Source organism: Rhinolophus ferrumequinum, chromosome 21, assembly GCF_004115265.2.
Source record: "Rhinolophus ferrumequinum isolate MPI-CBG mRhiFer1 chromosome 21, mRhiFer1_v1.p, whole genome shotgun sequence".
Classification (NCBI taxonomy): domain Eukaryota; kingdom Metazoa; phylum Chordata; class Mammalia; order Chiroptera; family Rhinolophidae; genus Rhinolophus; species Rhinolophus ferrumequinum.
In genome coordinates this window covers 33,335,958-33,355,122 of record NC_046304.1, presented here as the reverse complement: position 1 = coordinate 33,355,122, position 19,165 = coordinate 33,335,958, and the positions used below count along the sequence as shown (strand labels likewise).

Genomic DNA, 19,165 nt, shown 5'->3' with positions numbered 1-19,165 from the left:
ACTGCCACTGGGGGGTCTGGTAGAGGCCACTCATCTCAAGGTGTTGTCAGGGACCCATCAAGGTAACCTTGAAAGTCCCTGATGTTGGAACTTCCATTCCTTAGGGCAAAGGAGAATATGAGAATCTCCTTGGGTGCCAATCCACTGAACACAAGTGGCTTGTGCCTCAGTGCTCACACACACACACCAGCACTCTGAGCAAGGAGACGCTGGTGCTGGAAATGGCCACAAGCCTTGGCTCGCACTCCCTCCGCTTTCACCTCTGGGACTTTACCAAGGCTTATATTTGGAACCCTGGCATCTAGATTCCCAGACCCATTTGTGTCAGAGCCAGTGAGTTAGCAACCAGACCTGTTGGCACACAGCAGGGGGCTCGAACTATTTAAGGCCTCTCTAGTGGTCCCCTGAGGGATTCTCCAGGACCCTGGGAACAAAACTGCTCTGACATGTCATCTCCCACCCCAAATGCCACCTCAGGGAAACCTTAGATCCTTCATGTGCCTCCAAAGGATGCCTTGTGAGAGGAGGGCTGGATATCCCCATCAGGTTAGAGGATTTCTCCGGGGAGGGACTTGGGATTCACCTTCCCATATCTAACCCATCCTCGAATTCCATCAGAGGCCTTGTAAAAAGAGGAATGCAATACATCTAAGGAACTATCTAGAAACCCCAGTTAGAATGGAGAGAAAGCATGGGTGCTGATGAGGGCAATGGGAGCCGAGAGGGAGTGTGGTGGAACCGGAAGAGGGGATTTCTTATAAGGATCCTCAGGAAGAGCAGCACTAGTGCCAGGGATCACTGGGCACACAGACTGGCATCCCTGTCCCTCCCCCAACCCTCCTGCGAATCAAGAAACCAGGCAGCGAGGCTCTGGGGGCTGCTTTTATGGGGACGACCTGACAGAGGGCATGGTCCGTACAAAACCGGGAACAATACATACATATATATATATTATATACAGAGACGCAGTCCTGCGGAGGGCGGGGCAGGGGCAGCCACTGGCCCGACAAACCGGAAGCGCCCCGCAGTCCCGCCCACCTGGCTCCACCCCCTCCATCTGCCGGGGTGGAGGAGGTGAAGTGTCTGGGCTGGGGCGCTGAAATAGCCAGCTCTTTCAAAGGGGTAGGGACATGTCTGGGGACAGGAGGAGGGTGGAGAAATACTGATTGATGGCATGGTCTATTTACAGGGGACGAGGAGAAGCCAAAACAGATGGGACCGGGGTTGTGTGTTTAAAAAAACGAACAAAAACCCAGGTGAGGGAGGGGTAAGAGGAAAGGGCGAAATGAGAAATGGAGTCTGAAAGGGGAGGGGATCTGAAGGTGGGGGGGGGTGTGGGGCGGTCGGGGTCGGGTCTCACCTCCCTTGGTCAAAGCCCCAATTTGGGGTTAAAGTGGGGAAATGGAGTCGACTTCACTTAGAAAGCAGGCTGTCAGCAGGGCAGCCCTGGTCTCCAGAAAGATGAATAGTAAAATTTTGCCCTCCAGTCAAAACATTGGAAAACAGCGTGGGTGTGGGTGGGGTGAAGCTGAATCTGTGGTGTTAGTACAAGGCTTCCAGGTGTGGCCCAGGGCAGGGCAGGGCCTGGCTCTCAGAAATGTTCCCCTTGCCTAAGTCCAGGGTCTCTGCAGCCAGGCCCGCTAAGCTGACATCCTCTCCTCCCCGGCATTCCCAGGCTTAGCCAGGAAACTGGACCCCAAGAGGCCAGAGAACAGTTCCTGGGAGAGGTTATGGCTATTTGGCACCAGGGAAAGGCGGGGTCGGGGGGAGGCACAAGGAGAAATTGAGGGCTGCTGCCTCCCTTTTCCTACTCTCACTCCCCTTTTCCCGAAGGATACATGAGAAATCAGTGCAGGGCCAGACCCAGTTTCCAGGTTCTAGGGTGGACTCTCTCCCTCCAGGGAGGGGGAACAGCGATGAGAGGAGGTGTGGAGGCAACTCCTCCCAGAAGGAGGTTCAGAATGCAACAGAGACAGCACAAGATGAGGGAGGGAGAAGGGCCAAGAAGGTAGAATCTGAAGTTAAGAGGCCCCGGGGTCACCCAGGAGCCAGATGGGCAGGGAGCAGCCTCCAGGTGGTGAGATGTTGGGAGAGCCCCCAGCCCCATTCCAGTCCAGAGACAAAGGCTGGAGGTTGTAAAGTCTGGCAGTTTGGTCTGCAGGTCCTTGTGTCCATCCATCACCCAAGCCAGCCCTTGGCATCCCTCGGCCTCTGTGCCTCAGCCCCATGGTGCAAAACGGAGGCCATCTTTCCAGCCACCTCTGTCTGCCCAAGCCACCATAAGGGGGCCTGTGATATGGGCCCTCTGGTCCCTGAAGCTGGGAAAAGTGGGGCGGAGGGGTGGGGGAGTGGGGCACCTGTCCCCAGGCTGGTAGGGGGCGGGGTGGAGGACAGGGGAGAGAGGACAATGGGAGGGGATTAATTATTGTCTGGTCAAGGAATGATTCCTGTTAAGTAGAATTGGAATTCCTCAGTGTTTGCAGGTTTCCTTCCAGTTCTGAGATCTGGAAAACAAAGGGGAGAGGGGGTGAGGCCTGGGTAAAAGGCATGGGCCCTGTCCCTTCTGTCCCACTGGTGAGAAGATGACCCTGAGCTCTCAGCCAGCAGCATGACTCCCCCTCTCTCCCACCAGGATCCACAGAGTAGGTGCTAGATGGGGGCTTACCTGCTGCTTCTATCGGGTCCTCCCCCCAGGGCACCCCTGGGCCTACCTTGTCCAAGAGCTTGTCCATCTCCTCCTTCCTAGCCAGCTCCGACTCCTCTAGAACCCGGCGCTGTGCAGTCTCCTTTTTCAGGAACTCAATCTCCCTGGGATCAGCAGGGGAAAGACAGTGAGTGGGTACTGGTGTGTGGCCTGGCTCCCATCCAGGGCGTGTCAGGGCCCTCAGCCTTGCCCTCAGCTCCCCTTGGGCAGCTCTGCCCTCTCCTTGTTCTCAGGGCAGGGGGGCTCAGGTACTCCCAAAGCCTCGGGGTCTGGCTGTGCTGGCTCTGGTGCCCAGGTGCCCCCAACACCATGGGGCCCCCAGCTTCTGTGTTCCTCACCTCCCTACTCAGCTGGGGGTGGAAAGGGACTACCACAAAAGGCCTCTCAATCCTCCCTGGGCCCAGGACCCCCAGCCCTCAGCCCTCTGGCTACATACTTCTGCTGGTAGTCCTTGATGAGGCGCTTGGCCTTGCTGTACTTGCGCTCCAGGGCCTGGTACTGGGCCTGGGTCTCCCGTAAGTGCTCATCCACAGCCTGGCACAGGCTCTGGGCCTCACCCCAGTAGCCTTCCAGCTTCTCCATGCGCTCCTTGTTCTCCTCCACACTCTGCTCCAGCTGGGCCTTCTCTACCCGCCATCGCCCCTTCTCCTGCTCCAAGCTCTGCAGCTGAGAGAGGAAGGAGCAACCCTGGGTTGGTGGGTTGGTGGGGGCCAGAGGGAGCCCAGGAGTACCCCCATCCTGTACTGGGAGCAGTCTCTGAGTGATTCCTGCAGGGCCCACTGCCCCTCACCCCCACTACTACCTCCTTGGCTGAGCCTGAGACCTGAAACTGGAGAGGGACCTCAGCCTCAAAGCTCCCCAGGGGCCAGAGTCCCTGACACTGTACCACACTCCTAGAAGGCAGGAGGCCTGGGTTAGTTATTTACTGACTAGCTCTGTGACGTGAGGCAAGGCAACTTCTACCTTAAGCCTCAATCCTCTGATCTGTAAAATGGGAGTGATTCCTGCTTTGCCAAACTAACAAGGGCTATAGTGAGATAACAGAGGTTAAAGAGCCGGGCAGGTGAGGGCCACCACTGCCCTCTGTTCCCTCTCTGCAGCTCTGGCTTTACTGACCAGTCCCTGCTTCTGTGGCTTCCTGAACACTCCTGGCTCTCCTCCTAGCTCCCAGACCACCCCAGTGCAGACCTCCAAGCCCCAACAGCTCAGTTCTAGAGCCTCTGTTCTCTCTACTCACTTCCCAGCCCCCCTCTATGCACTCAAAGCCCCGAGTCCCAAGCTCTAGCCCAGCCTTGCTCCCACCTTCTCATAGGCACCATGCCCTAAACCCGACCCCGACCCACACAGACCTCTCCCTCCTTTCCTGTCTAGCCCACCTCTGTTCAAAGCTACCATCGTCTCACTGCCCCCCCAGTGCTCAGCCCCTGCCCGCCCCTTCAACCCTGTTGGCTGCAAATACCGCTTGTTCCCTGTGCCCCACCTACACAGGCCTTCCTGCAGATGCTCAGACTTGCCAGGTGCCCTCCTGGCACAGGGCATTTGCCTGTGCTGTTCCCTCTGCCCGGAATGCTCCCATCTTCCCACCCCTTGCGTCACCATTTCCCACTAGCTCACCCTGTGGCTCTCTGCTCAGAATGTCCCTTTCCCAGAGAAGTCTCCTACGAGTCCCTCTAACAGCACAGCACCCCCACCCCACAACCCGGATCACGTCCTGATGCTCTAGGAGCTCAGTAACCCTGTCCTCGCCCGCAGAGCCCTGTGTCAGTGTGGAACGGCCCATTGCAGAGACTGGAACAGTGCGTCACCTAGGAGGCACCTGAGATATATGTTTATAGACTGAAAGCATGAACGACCTTTCACCTGCCCCTTCCCTTCATGCTCTGCACCCACCCAGGAGCATGGCTTGTCATCAGGACCTCAGAAATGCAGCTCCAACCTGCTCTTCCCTTCCATACCCTCTGCCACACTCTGGGCAGCCCTGGCCCGGCCCTGCCACGATACCACCTCTAAATTAGCTGGCCTCCAGGTCCTGCCCACCCACCCCTGTGCCCTCCCACTTCATAGGCAGTGTGACTTTCCCCCTAATGGCCCCAGGTCCAAGGCTAGAGTCCTTAGGGGAGAGTCAGGACACTGCAGCTACAGCCCCCCCCAGCAGTCCAGCCCTGCTCACACTTGTCCCCCACAGGAACAGCTGCCACAGCACACGGGCCTTCTTCCAAAGCCAGCCTCCGAGCTCGAGCTTGTCTCCCTGCCAGCAATACCTTTCCTCTGCCTCAGTCATCTAATTTCTGCCTTCCCGAGGCTCAGCTTCACACTCTCCTCTCTCCATGCATGCTGGGTGTAAACCCACATGTGGGTGTGCACACACGCCTGTACCTGAGTGTACCGTGTTTGCACGGCCCCTGTGTACACCTGCCTTTCCCCACCATACTGGCCCAGCAGGGGCCCAATACAGACTTTTAATGTGAAATCTGTGCATCTCCATGCCCGCGCGAGTGTTGGCACCCAATGTGCTTGTCTGGGTGTCTGTGCATGGTACATATACGTGATTATGTATGTCATGTTTGTGTCACCATCTGGTAGCGTTAACATCAGCAGCACTGGGAGAAGGCACGTGTCCTATGACACTCTTCCTGTGTGATGGCCAACAGAGCAATCAGAGGGGGATCCACATTGCAGGATGATGCAGTGGGTGTGATGTCGTGTGATGCATGGGGGTCTCCGTGGTCTGTGTAGAGTGGGTGTCTGCGTGTGTGCCTGAGTGGCTTTGTGAGTACTATGTGCCTGAGGCCCAAGCCGGTGTGTGCCTGTGTGTATATCTCTGGACAGTTTGCATTTATTGCTGGGCTTGCATGTAGAGGACACAGGTGGAACAATATGAAAGTGAAGACATCTAGAGTGTAACTTAATGTGCTTCAGTATAATAGCTAGTAATTCAAGTTTGTATTGCACACCTGTGATGTGTCAGACCCCGTGCTGAGAACTTTCCATGTATTACCTCACTTAATCCTTACAACGATCCTATGGTGTTGGCACTATTATTACCCCATTTTTTAGGTGAGGAGACTGAGGCACAGAATAGCAACTGAGTGGTGAAGCAGATGGGTCCAGAGCTTGAGCTCCTAACACTACCCTCAGAGTAGCTTGTTTTGTACGTGCCTGTGGGTGGCGGGTGGTGGACAAGTGTCAGCATGTGCAGGTTTGAGAGTGGGGGATTGTCCCCCCAGCCCTCAGACCCCGTCCCTCCCCCACCCCATACACCCCCTCACCTTTCTTTTCAGCTGCTGGATCTCTGCCTCAGTCACAGCATGCTTGATCTGGAGCTGTGAGGAAGAGAGGCAGGGGCTCAGGGCCAGCGGGGGCAGGCAGTGCTCCAGGGCCGCATGCTGGCCTGCCTTTGCCCTCTACCACCCCAGAGACTCCCTCCTCCCACCTCCTTGAACTTGTGCACCAGCTTCTCGGGCTCCATGTCCACAGGGGACAACGCATCCTCATTCTCTGCCAGCTCGAACACCTCGATGGCCATCTCGCTACCCGGAAACGTGGGGCTCAGCTCCTCATCCTCATCGGTCGCATACTCGCCTGTCTGCGAAGGAGACAGGAGGCTGTGCTCTGTACCCATCCCAGCCTCCCTCAGGCCTGATGGCCAGGGCTTAGACTGGCAGCAGTCTGCTCGTGTCAGACTGGGAGCGAGCGACGCAGGGCTGTGGTTCATGCTTCCCCATCAGACCGGGGGCCATACCAGACTCATGGTTTGTGTCTTCTACTGAAGACGTGGCTAGCTCCCCTATAAGACTGAGACCCCTGAAGAAACAGCCTGTGCTTCCCCCCGCCCCCCCCCACACACACTGTGGGTCCCCTGAGGTCCGGAGCTGTCTCCTTCTTCAGATTATGTCCCCTGAGTTTAGGGGCTATGCCTTCCCCTTGGAGTGGGGGCTCTTTGAGAAACTGTGTTTTCCTTGTAGGACTAGAAAGCCTCTCTGAACACAGAGAATGTGACTCCTCCATCAGACTCAAGGTTCCTGGAGAGAAGGGTCTGCATCACCTCCCTCAGACTGGGAGCCAGGCCGGGGTTCCCCTAGGACTGGGAAAGGTGCTCTGGGCTTCTTTATAAGGCCTGGGAAAGCAGCAGACAGTGGATGGATGTAAAGCTCCATCCAGCCACCAGGGGGCGATGATGCTGGCAGCCAGGCCAGGTGTCCCTACCTCCTCGTCATCCTCCCCGTACTGGGCATATCTCTGTTCCATCATCTCCCGCTGCCATCGCTCCTGTTCCAGGGTCTGCTGAATTAGCTGGGCCACCTCGCTCTGCTCACCTGGTCGCTCCCGGCCAATCATAAACCTGTAGGGGCACCAGTGTCATCCCTTTTGCCTCTGTCCTCAGCTGGGTAATGCCACCATCCTCCCTGCTGGTGCTCCTCCCTCCACACCCAGGCCCTCCCAGGGGAGGTGAAATGAGAGGGCTGAGTCCAGAGGCTGCAGAATGTTAATAATGAATGGGGGAGCTGGGGGCCCTTATTGGGTTTCCTTCCCAGGAGAGGCAGAGGCCCACTAGCCCTCCTGGTCAGTTTTGGAGGAGGAGGTGATGGGGTTAGGGCTAGGGACGTGAGTTCAGGAGCTGCCAGTGTAGAGGCTCTGACCCCACCGCGGGTCAGGAGAAAATGAGGCAGGGGATGGCAAAGCTGACCCAGCCCGGCCAGGCCGGGGCTGTGGAGGGGTGTCTCGTGTGTGCTCCAAGGTCCTGAGCTTCAGGAAGGGGCGGGATGATGGTGACTGGAGATTAGGATGGAGAGGAAACAGTGGAACTTCCAGGCACCAGCCCCTCCTCTCCGTGGCCACCCACATCCTGTTTCTCTCCACCACCCTTTCCTGGGGGCAGTGCCCCTCTTGGAGGGGGCAGGGAGTGGTCCCTGAATGTTATGCCAGAGAGAGACACAGGGAGCTTCTAACACAACCCCCTTAGTGACAGGCCCAGGGAAGAGAGTGCTCCCAGGATTACACAGGGCAGGTGAGGAATAAGGGATGAAATGCCCTCGATGAATGAGTCAGGACAGGCAGAGGGAAGGAGGAGGAACCCCAGAGGCCAGTTTGGAGGTGCTGTGGACAGTGGGCCTTGCAGCCCGAGTGCTAGTGACCAGCAGTGGTCAGGCGCGTAGGATGGGAAGGCAGACCTGGGGCAAAGGATATCGGCATAGCAACTCCTGCGGGCAGAGAGGCAGTGGGACATCCATTATAAGTTGGGCCACCCAGAACCTTAACTGCATGTGGGCACTGGGCAGTGTCTGGATGGGGGCCGAGCCTCCCGCCTGCTCCCACTCGCCACTAGCCCTACCCTCCTGGCCCTTACCGCACTCGGCCCTTCGTGTTCCGGAGCACGGAGGCTGCAAAACTCTGGGTCACTCCCACCAGACTGGTTCCATCCACCTCCACCAGGAGATCGTTCACCTGGATCCTAGGGGAGGTGATACTGGTTAGGGGTTCATGAGGGGACTGTGGAGCTGGGGTAGAGGTGGCTCCCTTCCTATCAGAACCTCGAGGCTCAGTCCTCACAGGGACCTGGTCCTTTGTCTCCCTACATAAAATGCACGAGGCATGAGGATCAGATATCAGCCAGACCCACCTGTGGGCAGTGTGACATCCACAGAGCTCGTCACCGCCATGGAGCTGGGCACGGGCCCATAGCCCTCTAACCTGTACCCATCTGCACAGATCTGAGTCTGAAGATTTCCTCCCAATGCCTGAGAACCACATAACACACTCTCTCGTGTTCACACTGTCCCTCACGTTCCCTTCACCCTGACACAGGTGCACAGCCCCCAACATGCCCCAGCTGTGGCACTGGACGCCCTGTTCTCCACCAGAGAGAGAGATGGAGGTGGTCCAGCCTGGCCTGCCGAGGGGGGTGAAGTAGTTGGGGGACCTTTGGTCACCGCCTTCCTCCACTCCTACCTCCCTGGGAGCTCCAGGCCTTCTCTCAGGGCTCCCATGTGCAAAGGGCCTTTTGTAAGCAGCTGACCCCTACATGCCCCATGTGTGGGCACCAGCTCGTGGACACTCTCCACGTGCACACACACTCCCCAAATCACCACCATGGGACTATGAGAAAGGCTCTGCAAAGTCCAAACGAGGGAAGTACGTGACAGACCAGGGACTGTCATCTTCCTTTGCCCCGCCATGCCACCGAGGCTGCAGCAGGCAGACACTCCCTGAATGAGGCAACCCCACCTCTAGCAACATGACCCCAAAGTCACCCAGCTCTCACAGGGACACCCACTCACCTCTGGCACATGAAAGGGGTCTGGGTTGGGAGGTACCACCACAAGGGTCTCTGATGTCAACCTCCAACTTACAACCCTGAGGCGCCCTAAAGCCCGTCCCACTTCTCCCCTGTAATACACATACACAGTGGAGCAGCCCATAGAAGCACCAATGGCTGCCCAGGAGTACAGGAGGCCCTCCCAGAACCTTTTGACCGACACATACCTCCTCTAGCCTCAGATGCCAAACACAGGCACGCACGCGCGCACACACACACACGCAAGCAGCAGCTTCCACTAGAGGCACACCCCAACCTCTTTCTAGCCACACCACACACCTGGATCTCCTTTGCTCACGAGGCTCCAGCCATACCTGCCCACTACTGGTCCCCTGCCTGGAACCTCCTGCATATAAAAATCCTTTGGCCTAGCGAATTTCTAGTCATCCTTCAGGGCTCAGCTCCAAGATCACTTCATCCAGGAGGACTTCCCTGATACCTTTTTGTGCCTTCATGGCACTCTATACTTTTCCTCCATTTCATCATTTTCTGTGTGTCCATTTGAATGTCTGTCTGCCCTAGCACACCACATGCTTCCTCAGGGCAAGGCCCCAGCACTGACTGCCCAGGACCTGGCACCAGCCCTGTGACAGAATCCGGGACTGGATATTTGCTGAATGAAGAAAAGAATGCTCAGCTGTACTCCACCAGGCATACAGAATTCCACACCCATGCTCTCCCGACCACAGCCCCAGGACATACCCCACACCAGCCCCTGCCCTCGGCCTCCCTAGAACGTAAGTGCCGTGAGGCGGGAGGTTCCATCTGTCTTGTTCACTGCTGTCACCTCAGGCCTGGCCTGCACCTGCACAGGAGTGCTCCACGAACACCTGTTGTGGACAGGTTGTGAACACTCCACACAGGTGGTGGCCACCCCAGCGATGACAGCTGGTGGGGAGGGGGGAGGTGGTACCTGCCATCCCGGTGGGCTGCGCCGCCCTCAGTCACCGTCTTGACGAAGATGCCCAGCTTCTCTAGGCCCATGTCCGCCCCGGCCCCCATGCCAATGATGCTGATGCCCAGGCCCTCGGAGTCTGCGGAACAGAGGCTGTTAGAGGCTGGTGGCAGTGATGGTGGTGGTGAAGGGGGGCAGGGGGCAAGGAGCTCTAGCCTGGGGCTTGCAAGGGACAGAGTGAGACCCACCCTATCCCCCATTCTCACCTCAGGAACAGTCCCCATGCTTGGGGTGTCCCACAACTGGGCAAGGAATGAAGTTCTGTCCACCCCCTCTTTGCTGAGCCAATTAGGACGCTCCTGGGTCACTCCCTGCCCTTTGTCCACCCAAAGAACCGACAGGCAGGAGGACCTGCTGAGGGTGGCCTGGACAGCTGGGCCCGAGATGTGTGTATGCAGATGAGGGTGTTTGCAGGTACCACCCACAAGGGTCCCTGATGTCAACCTCCAACTTACAACCCTGAGGCGCCCTCAAGCCCGTCCCACTTCTCCCCTGCAATACACATACACAGTGGCGGCAGCAATGGGCTCAGTCTCTTCCTTCTCTAAGCATTCTCATCCATATTCACAGCCTAATGACCAAAGACCTCCTGCTCTTCTCAACCCAAGGTCCACTCCACTCGATAGCTGTCCCTGCCGGTCCCATGGGCCTCTGACACCCAAACTCACCTTCCCCCACAAACAGGCTCTTCCTGTCCGCCAGCCCCTCAAGGGGCCTGGGAGTCACCTGGATTCCTTCCTCCCCCTCGGAGCCTTTGCCCAAGCCAGATAACCACCAGACCTTGTGGATTCCACCCGCCAGGCTCTCTCAAGGCCACCTACTTCCCACATGGCCATCCTCTTGTCATACCACAGGGGTGTCTCCTCATACACTTAGGACGCTTCTCCCCACATCACAGCCTGGTGTGATCTTTCTAGAATACCTTTCCCACACCTTGTGATGGCTTCCAGCCCCTCGTAGAAAAAAGACAGTGTCCTTCATGTAGTCTCGAAGGGCTTGCTTACACACCCTTCTCCCTTGCACTGTCCAAATCCAGTCAAACCTGTCTTCTCTCTTTCCCTCCCCAGAATTCCTCCTCTTCAGACCTCAACTCGAGCATCACTTCCTTGGGGAGCCCCCTCACCCCCCAAGTCTGGTCAGGTCTCCCGTAAAATGCTGTTATAGCAGCCCCTCCCGTCCCTCCCTAGCACCTATTACAGCACATAAGGAGGTAGTGAGATGCAACTGTTCCATCAATGTCTGCCATCCCCATCCATTTCCCATCATCGGAGGGCCAACACACAGCCCAGGATGCAGCCTGCAGTGCTTTTGGGAACCTGGCAACTGAAGGAGCACACAGGAACGGTGGTGGGAGCTTGGGGCTGGACAGGAGTCCCTGTGGCTGTGGGGTGCTGACGGGCCCAGGGCTGAAGCTAGCACCAGAGAGGAGACCTACGCGGCCTGGCCCTGGCCTCTCACCCTTCTCCAGCTCCACAGGGAACAGCTCCAACCTCTCTACCCGCTTCTCCAGCTCGTACTCAGCAGAGGCCGCCATGGGATCCACGTCCTCATTGCGACGATCGTAGTCCTCGTTGGAGTAGGTGCTGAACACCTGGGGAAGGGAGCACTTGTCAGAGGGCCTGGCAGAACTGGTGTGAGGAGGCCGAGGGCAGGTTGTGCCACCCAGCGATGCTCCCTACCGACCACAGGCCTCCTCCGCCCCCCAGAGAGGTTCAGATAAGGCCTCCCTCAAGGCCTGCAATGATCCCAGCTTAGAGTGAAGGCCCTTGACCGTGGGGCAGGAGAGAAAAAGGGCCCCAACAGCTTTGCCCCACCCACACCGTTATTCTCTCCTGCAGCCCTGATGGCACACGCATGGCCTGCTGGAGAAGGAAAGGAAGGGCCACGCTGGAGAAATTGTCAGATTCCAGAACGCAGGTCAGAGAGAGACCAACAGACGGACAGAGAAACTTTCATGAAAGATGAGGACCCAGAGAGCCAAACAGAGGCAAGGATGGACCCGGACCGGACAGCAGGACAGCGACAGGAACAGGCTGAGCAGGAGGAGAGGAGAAGAGGAGGGGGGGAGAAAGAACGGAGATGCTGGAGGATGCCAGATGGGGAGAGAGGAGGGATCGGGTGTGAGACACAGGGAGGGGGAGGGGAGCAGGAGAGACAGGGATAGAGAGGCAGAGGGGCACAGCTGACCTGAACTTGAAGTTGAGGCCAGGGTGGAGAGAGGCAGGAAGTACCACCTCCAACCCCAATGGAGGAAGGGCAGGCCCTCCACCTGAGGTGCCCCTCAGGTGGCAGGAGCAGGGGAGAACACCAGACCTCTGTGGCCTTGCCTGCCCAGCCAGGCCTCGGTCTCCTAGCACCGCAGCTCTCTGAGGTTGGCCCCTACCTTCAGTGCACTGGGCCCTGGTGGGACGAGGATGTGGGGACCTGTCAGTCTCTCTGACACTGTCCACAGCCATCTCAGCCTCTGTGGGGGCCCCAAGGCCAGTCTTGCCTTGTTGTCCCATTCCCCTCCACTGTCTCCCTCTTCCTGTGTCTTTCAGCAAAATGGGGGATTCTCCAGCCCAATCCTCCTCCAAAGAACAGAGAAGATAGGGCAGGGACTCTGTGGGAGTGCCTAATTCTGGGCCCAGGCAGAGGTGCCCCCCCCAGTGGGAGGTTAATTAGCACCATTTGGGGTACCATGACGTGTTTGTGCTTCAATGCCTGCAGCGACAGGTTGGCACCACTTGGAGCCAAGTGGGGGCGAGGAAAGGTGGGAGCAGCTCTGTCAGATGGCTGGGCCTGAGGCCTGAGGAGCTGGAGTGGGGCCCCTCCTGCAGCCCCTGCCAGGGGCCCCTCTCCTCCAGGAGCGGGCCCCATGGGCACCTAGCAAGCAAAGCAGCACTCTGGTGTCCCAGGCTTTGTTTGGGCTCCTCTGTTTCTCCCCCCTCCTTTGCCCCCCAGGCTTACTCCAGGGTGAGGTTCACAGGATTAGAAGCACGGCTGTGGGGAGGGGGCTATGTGACCACTTAACTCATTACCCTCCGTTTCACAGTATCAGAGAAAACTCAGGCTCTTAAAGCTCGTTGTCAATTGTGCAGCGGTTGGACTGCTCTCCTGACATCTGGCCAGCAGCCTCCACGCCCCCTGGAGGGATGGGTCGCCCAGTCTGCACATGGTGCAAGATATCAGGTCCACTGCCCTGTGTTAGCCAGTGTCAGGCCAGGATGAGACTGCGCCCAGCTGGGCTCTGGTGAGCGGATCACCTGTGACTTTATCCCCATTGTACACATACCCCAGGCCCTAGGTCAGGAGCTGGCATGAGCCCGGACCTGACAAATTGGCTTTGGCCCACTTTCTGCATCTGAGTCCCCTGATCCTCCAGAAGATAGGGTTCCTTCATCCCTCAGTCTTTGTGGTGGCCTGAGTCACCAAACCCCTCCCCCCATCCACGTGTGCGCATGCGTGCACACACACACACACACACACACACACACACACACACACTGACCTCCAAAACACCCTCACAGACTGTCCTGGGTTTTGCCCTCCCCTCTCTTCTCGGCCTATTAAATCCTGCCCCCTGCAGGACACCCAGGCCTCAGGCTCAGAGGCCCGAGGACCCTTCACATTGCCCATCACTATGTGCCCAGCCTGTCAGAGGGACCAGTCCCCCTCCCCCAGGTGATAATCTGGAATTGGGTTCTCTATCCTTAGTAGAAACCTCCATAAAGGCAACAATGGGGTCATCAGGGGGACGCAAGGCCCTGGACTTACCGTGTTTCCCTGAAAATAAGACCTAACTGGAAAATAAGCCGTAGCATAATTTTTCAGGATGACATCCCCTGAACATAAGCCCTGATGCGTCTTTTGGAGCAAAAATTAATATAAGACCAGGTCTTATTTTCGGGGAAACACGATAGCATCAATGAGGGTGGGGGCAGGCAGGGAGAGGGAAAAGATGGGGACCTACTATCCAGGGCAGGGACTAGGAAATCCCTAGCAAGGTCAAAAGTCAGACACAACAAGGTGGCACCACAGGCCACTGGCTCCCACACTCGAGCAAGCGACAGTCACCAGGGAGTCAGGGAGCACTGCTCCAAATCATGCGCTATTTTTTACCTAAAAATCAGGGTAAGGTGTCAAATATAGACAGTCAGCGACTCAGGAATAAATGACCAAACTCCATCACTGAGGGGATCAGGTGGTTCAAAAAACTGGTGGTGGTGTGGGTAGGGGTCCTGACTCCCTCGGTGGTCCCCATCCTCTTCCTCAGCATCCCAAGAAACACCATAATACTCGGTTCCCTTCAGGATCTCATTGCTTCAGGAGGGGAGAAGGGTTGGGTAAGGACTTGTAAGGTGGTAGCTGGGAAAGCGGCTGGCCTGGCAGGAGTAGCACCTTGCAGGCCTCTTGCTGGGTGGGAGGTGGGCGAGGGCCAGAGGTTAAGATACTCAGGGGTGGGTGAGAGGAAGACTGGGCAGCTTCAGTGTCCAGGAGTAGTTATGGAAACTGCATGTAAACAGATGAGTTGGCTAGGGAGGGTTAAGGCAGGGTCCAGGCCAAGGACAGTCCAGGAGCCTGGCACCCCCTGCAGTGGACCTGGCGCTGGGCACCACTGATTCTGGAGTGGTGAGAAAAGGCCATCTAGGCTGAATGTGCTAGCCAAGAGCGGAGGGTGGAAGGAAGTGTGTGTGTGTGTGGGGGGGTGGCCTGGGGTTCTTTCCTCTCCCCAGGGCATATCCCTTCCCTACCACACACACCAGCACTGTTCTGAGGATCTCAGGGCACTGGCACAATCCACAAACCAATCCACAAACCCAGAGTAGTGGTGGGGATGGGAGGGGGGAAAACTTAGATCCACAAAGGGGGCAGCCCCCATCCCTCTTTCAGGGCACCCAGAGAATGTGGCAAGAACACTTGGGGCCTGCCAAGGCCATGAAATTCTGTCATATTGAGCAGCCAAGAGCAAAGGCACGCAGGCTGCTGCCAGGCCCTGTGGGGGGGTGGGGAGGAGGTTTTCCCAGCCCCACCCTGTGTCCTCCCAGCCCTGCTGAAGGCCTCACACTCTCAAGAGCCACACGAAGTGCGTGCACCAGGTGGAACCCAACACCTCCACCTGGCCCACACAGACCTCAGAGAACAGAGTCCCAGCACCTTCCTTCCCACAATGCCCAGTCACATGCCCCCAGCCCTGCTCACCCTCACAGAACTGCTTCCCTCTTTCACTTCTGCAAAGTTGAGGTGGGGGCTACAGACAGGATGAAGGAAGGGCTACAGTCCCCTGCACCTTCGTTTTGGGAAGTTCCTGGCTCCTCCCTCCCACACTCTATGCAGCTCCTATATAGGGGGAAAGCGGGGGATGTTTCTGAGCTCCCCTGACCCCTCAAGCCCAGAGTGGGATAAGGACCAACGTGGGGACGCTGTCCTGAAGGGACACACACATACACACACACACACCACACACACACACACCCTTCCCACCACCCCAGCCCTCGCTTCTGACACCTCTTGAGGAAGAATGTATGGGAAAGGAAGGGAAAGCAGGTGTCCCAGGACCCGTGGGTCGGGTGCGGCCGAGCTCTGGGCGGGGCAGCAGGCAGAGGAACCTGAGGGCAGGTCCGGGCAGGCCACCCACGTCTCAGGACTGAAAGTCGTCCTCCTCTGACAAACAGCTGGAACTCCCCCACGTCCCCCTCAGGGTGGTAACTTCTGCGAAGGGGGCTGGGTGGCAGGGGCTGACTCAGCCTGCCAAACTAGGCTGGCGAGGCGGGGGCGACAGCGTGCACGTGGCAGGGGCGGCGCGGGGGCGGGGAGGGGGGCTCACTTACTTGGATGGGTGCCGTACTGAAATGGATCTTCCGGCTCGGGGCCGGGTCCTCTTCCTCCGAGAGCCCGGGAATCTCTACGCACCCCGACTCCGGCTCGTAGGGGGGCTCCCCATCCTCCTCGTCGTCTTCGTCGTCCTCCTCCAGGGCACTGCCCCCAGAGTCCTCCCCCAGCCCACTGTAGGCGCTCACGTCCACCAAGTCTGCCTCCGAGAAGTCCTCCTTCTTGGACTCATCAGCCTCCTCCGGAGCCACGTCCGGGGCCCGGCCATTGCCCACCCCTCTCTCCGGCGCCGCCACGGTCGCCGCCTCCTCTTCGGAGGCCACTTGGGCCTTCTGCTCCTCCAATGCGGGGCTGGCTGTGGTTGCCAAGGTACTGCCATTCTCCAGGGCTGCGTGGACTGTCACCTCCGCCTGGATCACTTCCCCTGGTGCCGCCTCGGCCTCTGACTCCCCGCTCTCCTCCACCTCCACCGGCTTAATCTTGCGCACCTCCCGGGGTTTGGGGGGCGGTCGGGCGGGGGCCACTCGGTGCTGCGGGGTCTGCTGACCTCCGGGGCCGCGCTCTTTCTCCGCTGGGGCATCCCCCGACGGGGCAGGCGGTGGCGGCGGCGGCTGGAACACCCGGGACCGCTTACTGACCAGCTTCGAGTTGACCTGGGGAGCCCCGGCGGCCGCGGCCCTGGGGAGCCCGGGCCCGCGGTGAAGGCCGGTCCTCGAATCCGCCTTCTCAAAGACCGCGCTGAGCTGGCTGACGGTCGGCGACACGGCGTCGGCGTCCAGCTTGTCCAGCGCCTCGGTGCTGCCGTTGAAGCGCACCACGACGTCCAGCTTCCGGTCCTGCAGGCCCGCGCGCTCCTGCCTTAGCAGCCGCCGCGTCGCCGCCTCCTTGTCGCCGCCCGCGGCCGCCGGGACGCTCCGTTCGAACAGCTTCCGCGTCTCCTGTAGCCGGGACGGCGGGTGCGGCGGCGGCGCGGGCTGCGCGGAGGGCGCGGGCTTGGAGTCGAAGCGGCTCACGCGCTCGGACACGCTGGTGCCCAGCTTGAGCAAGGCGCTGTGGTCCACGTTCTCGTTCAGGCTACTAGCCCTTGGCAGCGACAAACGCACGCCGCGCTCGGGCGCCCGCGGGGCCTCAGTAGGGCCCGCGCCGCCGCCCGCCTCGCCCGGCGGCCCCGCCGTGGTGCCCATCTGCAGAAACATACTTTTGATGCGGTGGACGTTGGAGCCATATTTCTTGTGGTGGGCCGCCTTGGGTGCCTCGTCGGGCCCGGGCGCGTCGGGCGGCTTCAGTGCCTGGATGCCTGCCTCGTAGGCGCTGCGGTGTGGGGAAGCGCTCCGGAGGGGACCCCCGGGCCCCCGCGGCTCGGTCTTCATCATGGTGGGGGGAGCCGGGTTCGCATACCCCCGCTTCCCGCTCCCCCCCTCCAACAGGCGGCTGGCCAAGTCGGGACCACCGCCCCCTCCCCCGAAAAAAGAAACCCCGAAAGGCCTTTTATAGGCTCCTAGCAAAACCAAGCTGCCAAAGACAGTTAACCCCTCTTAAAAAAAAAAAAAAAAAAGAAAAAGAAAAAAAAAGATCTCCGAGCGCCCTGTGTGGGTCGCCTCCCCCAGTCAAGCTGCCAAAGACAGCCAGCCCCTCTTCCAAAGCCCGAGTGACTTGGTCCGGTCGCCCCCACCCAAATTAGAAAAGCGGCGGCGGGGCGGGTTGGACCGCGCGCCCTGCCCGCGAAGCAGAGGCGGAGGCGCCGGCTCACATCGTCCGAGGCGGTGTCAGTGGGGCTGGCAGCCCGGACGCCCCCAACCCCGGCCGGGGACCTTGGCTCTCGGGGGGCCCGGCACCCCGGCGCCCATGGCTGCTCGGCCGGCCCGGGCCGTTCCGCCGCCGCGCCACCCTCCCTCCCTCCCTCCCCCCCGCGCCCCGAGCTCCGGTCTTTCTCTGGCTCTGCCCGAGCGACCGCTGCCGGAGACCGAGCGGCTGCCCTTCTCGCCGCCGCCGCTGGGGAACTGGCACCTCTGGGTCCTAGAGGAATCGGATTTCCGGGGCCGGCGTCTGTGAGCCCTCCCCTTCCCCTTCACCGAGTGTATCCCCTCCCGGTCCCTCGCCAACAGCCTTCCGCTGACCCCAGACCCTGGCCAGTCCTCTTCAGTGCTTCCTTCCTAACCTCTGACTGCAGTTTATCACAGCCCACATAACGGCATCCCCACTAAATGCTGGGAGGAGGCAATCCAGCCACAGTGGTCTCAGTGAGACCCCTCTCCACCCCAAATGTAAAGGAAGATGAGCGGGGAGGGGCAAAGGATCATTTCCTTGAAGGTCTCTCGAGCTCCTTAGTATGGTTCAAGGCCATCAGCATCAAAATCGCTCTGCGCTTTAAAAATTTTTTAAATTCAGATTTCTGGGCCCTCCCCAAACTTTGTGAAGCAGAATCTCAGGGGCTAGGCCCAGGAATCTGCATTTTAACAATTTCCCACAGGGAAACTTTTGCACCCGTCCTCTAAGATGAGAAACCTTGGCCCAGTGTTGCTGGCCTTGTGGTGGAGGAGGAAGCGGACCGGAAAAAGGAGAAGGTCCTCATCACTCAAGCTGGCCTTTGCCCTTTGGAAGTCTGAAGAGGGTGTCCTGCCACCTGCAAGCTCTGCACCTAGGCTGGATGGGAGGGGACAGAAGTTGTCTTCCTGCCAGAGTAGGCACTCCTGCTTGTCAAACAGAAGAAGGAGTTTTGGAGGAGGAATTCTGGAGGCCTGGGGCCAAAATTTCAGTAGCTTGGGTCTCTGATCTAAAGGATCCTGGCTACTGTGTGCAAATGTGTACAGGAAAGAAGGGCAAAGGCGGCAGTGACCTACACATCCTCTGTCTTGGCAACTCAGAAAGCTGTTTTGATGCTCCCCCCACTCCCACGTACAGGGGCCTGGGGCTGCCCTCTACCCCTCCTCAGCTGCCCGGGCCTGGAAGTAGAGGTCCACACTCTAGACCCTGACAGGTCCCGATGCCCTGCTTCACTCCACAGATCCCAGAAAATGGTGAACAATGTGGACCCTAGGACCCAGAGAACAACTCAGGCACAAAGCCTCCCCCCACTCCCAGCTGCTTCCTGCATCTCAGGCCTTCCTGCAGCCTCAGCCTCCTCCCCCGCCCTCTTCCCTTCCATCCTCTTCCTCTTTTTCCCAATCTTCCACTCTCTACCCCACCCCCCAGAAGGGTGGTCGGAGGGAATCCTCCCACCCCTCCACTGTAGGGATGTGTGTGGGTTTTGTGGAATATACACCAGTTAGCACGTGCAACAGTGTATGGGGGATGGGGTGTGGGAAGCCGCCTGGGAACCCTGAATATTGGGACAGGGAGGGGCCAGGAACCACAAGACTGGATCCAGAAGCTGGCTTGC

General features: G+C 58.8%; 1 protein-coding gene across 1 annotated transcript; it reads right to left on the bottom strand.

The window, feature by feature from the left end:
• Window positions 1–869: 869 nt before the first annotated feature.
• On the bottom strand, window positions 870–17,723 carry PPP1R9B (protein phosphatase 1 regulatory subunit 9B). The gene is made up of 10 exons (XM_033091049.1): window positions 15,786–17,723; window positions 11,434–11,566; window positions 9,934–10,054; window positions 8,052–8,156; window positions 6,911–7,046; window positions 6,138–6,290; window positions 5,974–6,027; window positions 3,141–3,370; window positions 2,712–2,808; window positions 870–2,504 (listed from the first exon to the last, which is right to left on the bottom strand). Exons 1-10 carry the CDS (start codon window positions 17,157–17,159, stop codon window positions 2,451–2,453), a joined length of 2,457 nt encoding a protein of 818 aa, XP_032946940.1. The 5' UTR covers window positions 17,160–17,723; the 3' UTR covers window positions 870–2,450.
• Window positions 17,724–19,165: the final 1,442 nt, after the last annotated feature.